This window comes from Oryzias melastigma, linkage group LG6 (assembly GCF_002922805.2).
Source record: "Oryzias melastigma strain HK-1 linkage group LG6, ASM292280v2, whole genome shotgun sequence".
NCBI lineage: Eukaryota > Metazoa > Chordata > Actinopteri > Beloniformes > Adrianichthyidae > Oryzias > Oryzias melastigma.
The window spans coordinates 30,191,465-30,198,510 of NC_050517.1; the positions used below are offsets into that span (position 1 = coordinate 30,191,465).

The window sequence follows — 7,046 nt, forward strand, 5'->3', positions numbered from 1 at the left end:
ACTTCCTATATGGAACACGGAAGTAGGGGGGCTTGCTTCGTCCAGTTATTTTATATACAGTCTATGGTCTGAACAAGGGCTGGGTTAATAAAACTAATTCATCGATTTGAATCGATTCGAGCTTAACAGATCAATAATCGATTTATAAAAGTATAAATCAGAATTTCCCATTGGAAAGCTCATGCTAACGCTTGGTAAATCTAAACATACATTCTGACTAAATTAACATCTTTATTTACTCACAGGCATGAATTTTCCAAACTCTTTTAAGGAAATATTTTTCCTTAAAAGAGTTTGGAAAATATTTCCTTAAATATTTTAAGGAAATATTTTTAAAGTAACTATTTGTGGTCAAAAAACAAATTTTTTACTCATATTTTCTTCTTCTTCTTGAATAAGGTGTAATGCTATAGTGTGATCGCCACCTAGTGGCCAAACTGAAACGTCCTCCAGGAGAAGCAGAGCAATGTTTCCAATGTTAATGATCTGAACATTTTAGTTAGAACTTCTCCTTTAGGGTATCCATGTAACTCTGGATGATATTAATCTAATTATTTCACTGATACATTTTAAAGTCTGTGAACTGGATCAGATTAATAAATATATTCAAACTATATAGTAGATTTTTCATGTATTTCTAAACAAATGTGTCTAAATGTGTAAACTCAAAATTGAATTGAAGAATCAGAAGAATTGAAAAAAATCGGAATCAAATCGATTTAGGCTCTTGTGAATCGTTTCTGGAAATTATAATCGATACCCAGCCCTATTCTGAACAGGTAAACAGAAACCATGACGACGGTGGGAGTCCTGAGTTCTGGTGTCAGCGAGTTTCAAGCAGAAAACATCATAAAGAAAACTGTCCTGATCCAAACATATTCTCTACCAAAACAGACTTTCTCCTCAAGATAATCGTTACGCAACCAGCTAAAAACAGCAGCTTATCATTTAATTGACCAGCTTGTTCTCTGTGTTTATTCATTACTGGGTTCAAGGTAATCCAGGTTTTATCTTGGATCAAAGTTTCAGATCCAAAAGTTTTAAATGTAAACTCAACAGTCAAACACATGTTTGTACATTTTACCTTAAAGACTGTACGTATGGAGTAAAGTGTATCAGAGACTGGAGTATACCCGTCACCATGAGAAGTCGACGGGGAACATTTGGATTCCAAAAAAAAAGAATAAGGATAAACTTGAGTGAAAAACTTTAAATGAGTTTATTTCGCAACTGTATGCTAGTTTGGTTTCAAGAAGGATTTCCCATCATTTTATACACTTTACAAACACTGAATGCACTTTAGCAGCTCTAAACCCAAAGTGAGACAAACCCCTGCTGTGCATCAGTTACACAAACGTGATGATGACGAGTGCAGCAGCATCTAAAATGATCCGCATGATGTTCAGACCGATGAAAACAGGGTTTAAGAAACACTCTTTTTGGTTCTCAGGTTGTCTTGACCTTTTCAGACCACCGATAATATTTTCACCTTTGTACGGTGGTTGATACATAAGCAGGATTCACTAAATACTGTAACAGAATTATTAGAATAAAGATCAAAAAAGATTTTTAACCCAAATTTGACTTTGAGCTACAAATTGATAAGATATTTTGAACAAATGAAGCATTTTTTCTGTTTCTGTCCAGGTTCCATCCATCAACATCCTCCTGTTGTTTTCATCTCTCACTATCAAACCTCAGCTTTGACTGCTGAGCAAGCACTGCCCCCCCCACGGAGCTGTTTTCAGTGTGAGCGTGTCCCGGTGAAGAGGGGAGCCTCACCATGACTGTGCAGTTTTCTGAAGGTGCAGCCGTGGACCCCAACACGCCAACATCCCCATCAGGAGGTTTGAAAAGAGTAAAAAAGACGCCAATTTTTATCCATCACAAGAAAAATGCCTTAATTTAAATTTGAAGAAGTCAGTTTTAAGAAATCTCCTTTGTTCAGACTCATAAAAGTGTATAACTGCCTCAGGGTTTCCTCGTCGTGCAGAGAACTAATTGGATCCATGCAGATGCTGTCGGGCTCAGCTTAAAACATTTGGCAGAACCGCTCTGACTGAGCGGCTGTTACATAAGCCGTCGTTTTCTGCATAAGGAATGTTTAAATGTTTTAACCCTTAACTGTACAGCAGACGGACGGCTCGCTCTGCTCAGCAAACGGAGTTTCAGGAAAACCGAGGCGTTTGTGACACAGTGATGAATCCAGACGTCAGCACGCGTTGTTTAATTTGGCGTTCTTTAGGGTTCAGAGATTCATAACATGTTTTTTTCCAGCTTGACTGTATCATGAATGAGTAACTTTCTGTTTGGGTTGTGAGGTAAATCACATGCAGGAACTGCGTATACCGTCAATCATTTAAAAGTACTTCACAGGACAAATACAAGTTCATTCACTGCTATAGAAAATGTGTGTTAACTGATCATGAGTTGAAGACTCACTCTACACTCTTTTACTGAATATTCAATTAGAAGGTTCGTTGTAGTTATTTGCAGAAATGATTCTCACTGCTTTTTCTGTAGAATGAAAATTGGATTGACATGTTTCTTACATGCGTTTCTCCAGATTTCAGTGCAATAATTCATATGTGGAACAACCAGTGAGTCATATAACAAATATGATTTGAAACAACAATGATTTCACTCTTTGAAGAACGGCAATTGTTGTTGCCAACTTAGATTTAACATTAGTAATATGAGATCTCCAAGTGAAACTTTCATCAATGACAACACCCAAAAACGTAACTTCTTTTACTCTATCATATTGTTACCATCTATTTGAAATAAAATCTTCCTGTTGCTGAATACCCTAAATGATGTTTTTACACAGTTCAGTGATCATTTATTTGCATTAAACCATTTTTTCCCTTTTTTCTAGCTCTGCTTGGATTATTTCTGCCATGTGCTCTAAATTGTCATCTACATAATAAAGGGTTGTGTCATCAGCAAATAGGACACATTTTAGCATATTGGACACATTAACAACGTCATTCAAATAAAGATTGAACAGCTTTGGTCCGAGAACTGACCCCTGGGGTGCCCCACATTTTATATCACGACAATTCGATTTTATTTGTTTGTACATATTGCTGTCTATTATTTAGGTAACTTGTCACCCATTGAACAGCTGTCCCTCTAATGTCATATCTATGGAGTTTGCTAAGTAAAATGGTGTAAATTTATTGCGTTGAATGCTTTTTTAAAATCAATAAATATGCTAATGAGGTATTTCTTGCTGTCTCTTGCCGTGGATATTTCCTCTGTTCGGCCTATCAAAGTCATAGAAGTGGAACAATTTGCCCTGAACCCATATTGACTACTATATAACATGTCTTCCTTATTGACAAATCTAGTTTTGCAACAAATAGTTTTTCTAATATTTTTGAAAAGGTAGTAATGATATTGGCTTGTGGTTGGTGAAAGAGTGTTTATCTCTGGGTTTTTAAGGTGGTATTACCTCTGCTAGTTTCATCTGGTCTGGAAAAGTTCCTGTTGTAAATGACAAGTCGCACATATAAGGAAATGGGTGAATAATATATTCAATAATTTCCTTTACTAATGCAACATCCAGTCTGTTGATCTTTTTAACACATTTCTTAACTATGTTTAATATTTCTTCTTTATCTACGGGTTCTAAAAACATTCTATTGATATTACCATTCATTCCAGCAGCCGTATCACTAACCAATGTAGCGGGGATTTTGTTTGCCAGGTTTGGCCCTAAATTTACGAAATAATCATTAAACTTATCTGCTGTTTCTTTTGAATCACAGATTGTGCAGTGATCATTTATAAAATCATTGGGAAAGGCTGCAGATGTTTTGTTTTTGTTCAAGAGCCCATTAACAATTTCCCATGTTGCTTCTATATTATTCTTATTTTTATCCAGTAAGTCCCAATAATCACCTTTTATGTGTTTTTATTATAGAAACGAATCTGTTTTTATAGGTTTTATACCTATCTTCTGCTTCTTTTGTTCTCAATTTTAGGAATTATTTATATAAATTATTTTTCTCTTTGCAAGTGTTCTGTAGCCCTTTTGTCATTGTTTGTTTGTTTGTGCGCTCTTTTCTGGTTAATGTCTTTATTTTACAGTTTTTATCATATAGGCCACTAAGTAAGTTTATGAAGGAGTTATAGGCATTATTTACATCTTCTACATATACAGAATCCCAATTCTGATCCTTTAGATCTCTTTTTAGTGCCTCCAGGGCCTTTTGTGACCGATCTCTTAGTATAATTTCTGTTTTTGGTCGAGTTGTGACGTAGTTGTGTTTATAACTGGTAACACCGACATCTGTTATCACAATTCCACTTCCGAGGATCTCTTCGGTACATTTGTAAATGTATAGTTGTGGAGGTCTGTGCTTCTTGTTGGTTTGTTTATCAGAGAGCACCAAACTGTACATCGAATTTATAAACTCGTTTGTATTTTTTGATATGCTTGTATTTCCCAGATTGATGTTAAAGTCGCCACATAGAAAAACTGACTTGTTAACTTCCTTGTTGAACAACTCTGTGAGAGTCTCTGCAAATAACTTGACACAAGTGCCTGGAGGTCTATAAACACAAATGATACAAATGTTTTTGTTATTTTCTGATGTGTCTCTATGGAATCATTTCCATGACATCATCGACTGCTTTGGTCAAGTTATGGATAAGTTTACATTCCAGGTCTTTGTGCACGTACAGGGCACCCCCCCCCTCTTTTATTCTTCCTATTGAGAAACATTTCATACCCCTCTAATTGAAATTCATCAGTTTTAACATCTTTACGTCAAGTTTCAGTTAGTGCAATGACTTTACATTCTTCTCATTATGAGCTAAAATCTTTTCATTTGTCATAATTACCCTTCTTATATTTTAGCGTATCATTGATGATGTTCCTTCCTTAACCACCACGTTCACTTCTTGTTCACTATAATATTTGTATTCAGTTTGAAGGTGTAGGGATACGTTTATGTCCAGTTCTTTTTTCGGGTCATATGTTTTGTATTCAGGTTTGTGTTGTGTGTCCATGTAGTTGTTTTATTTTTGTCTAATGTTCTTCAGTTCCCAAAAGTCATTTCTCTTGAATTGATTGTAGTTTGATTCTCATAGATTTGACTTTTGTGGTTGACTTTATTTTTCCGATTCTGTTCGATCTTTGATCATTTTTGCTTGGGACCGTCTTGTTCTTTGATCCACACATTCCCGTTTCTTGTCCACGTTGCTACAATCACTTTCTCAACATCGGGCCTCTTTAGCGATCTTGTGTTCATTTATAGAAACATTGGACCCTTTCAATTGTTTTGCTTGTAAAAGAACGTTTCTTTGTTTTCTACGTGTGAATCTCACAATGATAGTCGACTTTGTTCTCTCTGATCTTTTTGGCAATGTGTGGCAGATGGATATGGCTTCACTGTAAATTTTTATACTTTACTCATTAAGAAACTGAAACTTGTTCTTCAAGAGTTTTGAGCTCGTCTTGACTGCCGTCTTCTGCTGAGTCCATGTTTGCAGCTACATTTGCATAACTCCTGTGACAGTATCCAGACCAGTTATCACCAAGTCTTCTCTTCTGGAGGACTGTTCAAGTTCATCCATTCTTTGCTCTGATGCAATCGTTTTTGTCTTTCTCTGTACCTTCAATCCTTGCACTTCTTCCATCGGCCCGATGAACTCTCTTGCTGTGTTGTCAGTTTTGACGGTTTACCTGCCATGAAGTCGAGTGATCGTCTGATCTCCTCCAAGTCGTCTGCTGCCGTATCTCTGCCCTGACCTGCTGTTCTGACCCGGCATCCTCTCCACTGAAGAGACCGATGGATGATTGATGGGGTGGAGCTTACTGCTGCTGCTGCTGCTGCTGCTGCTGCTGCTGCTGCTGCTGCTGCTGTAGGCCCGCTGGCTGCTGGTGATAGCTGCTGAAGAGCAGGAGCAGGAACCTGCTGCTGCTGCAGTATATAGACATAGCCCATATTCATAGGATATGTTTTCATCTGTTATCGTAATTTAAAAACATGGCACTGAGCTGCTACATGAGCATTATGCTAGCTCATTTGGCTCATTTGGCTCATTTGGCATCTGAGGTTTTTATATGCTAATTTAGAGTTTAGCTTCTATTTTAGCAGCATGCTAACGTTTTTGACTAATTTAGTTACTGAGGAATTTTAGACTATTTTGGAGTTTAGCTAGTATTTAAGCAACAAGCTAGCTTTTTGGCTAATTTGGCATCAACTGAAGTTTTTTTAATGCAAATTTGCGGTTTAGCTCATATTAAGCAACACACTAAAAATGTTGTAAAATTTGCATTTATTAGGGATTTTTAGGCTATTTTCCTACAATTTTTTCAGCAACTTAGGTCAACTTCAGTGTTCTTTAACAGTTCTTTAACAAAATTTCTATTCTTTTAGCAAATTTAAGGTCCCTCTCTGATGGAAGTCCTGTTTTTTTTTTAGTTTCCAACAGGTCTTTGTTATTAACCTTTTAAATTGGTATAGTACTTTAAAAATAGTGCAGAAACAGAATGAAGTAAATGAAGCTGAAACGTGTTTTTGTTGTTGTTGTTGTTGTTTTTGTTGTTGTTGTTGTTGTTGTTGTTGTTGTTGTTGTTGTGCGCTCTCCCCTTTTGTTTCGGGTTATTAATGAGATCAACTTCATAAAATAATGAATGTTGAAGTTGTTTTGGGAAAAACAATCAAATCTATCAATTAAAAATTAAAACGCATGAGTCATAGATCCCACACAAAACAAACATTTTATTCAACCTGAAGATCATTTTATTTTATTTTATTTTATTTTATTTTATTTTATTTTTTAGCTAAAACCTGCAGGTGTTTGCCTGGACCTCAGCTCTGGAAACATTCAATTGCGTCATTTATTGCACAACATCCGCGTGCGTTGTGTCATCCAGCTCCACGGGGTCACGCAGTCTGAACCCGCAGATCAGCGGGAAGAGGCGCGCGCAGACGCTCACGCTCGCGCGCGGAGAGGATCCAGGATTCCATCAGGATGCTTTCAGGACCCTCCAAACCTGCAGGATGTTCGATGCTTCCAGGCGGACGACG

General features: G+C 36.8%; 1 protein-coding gene across 1 annotated transcript in view; it reads left to right on the top strand.

Moving 5' to 3' along the window:
* LOC112152613 overlaps positions 1 to 3,232 on the top strand; it is a 24,782-nt gene extending 21,550 nt beyond the window's left edge. Inside the window, exon 7 of the mRNA XM_036212533.1 lies at positions 1,648 to 3,232. Coding sequence (XP_036068426.1) covers positions 1,648 to 1,787 — 140 coding nt within the window. The 3' untranslated portion in view covers positions 1,788 to 3,232. The remainder of the gene's footprint in view (positions 1 to 1,647) is intronic.
* The last annotated feature ends 3,814 nt before the right edge of the window (positions 3,233 to 7,046 follow it).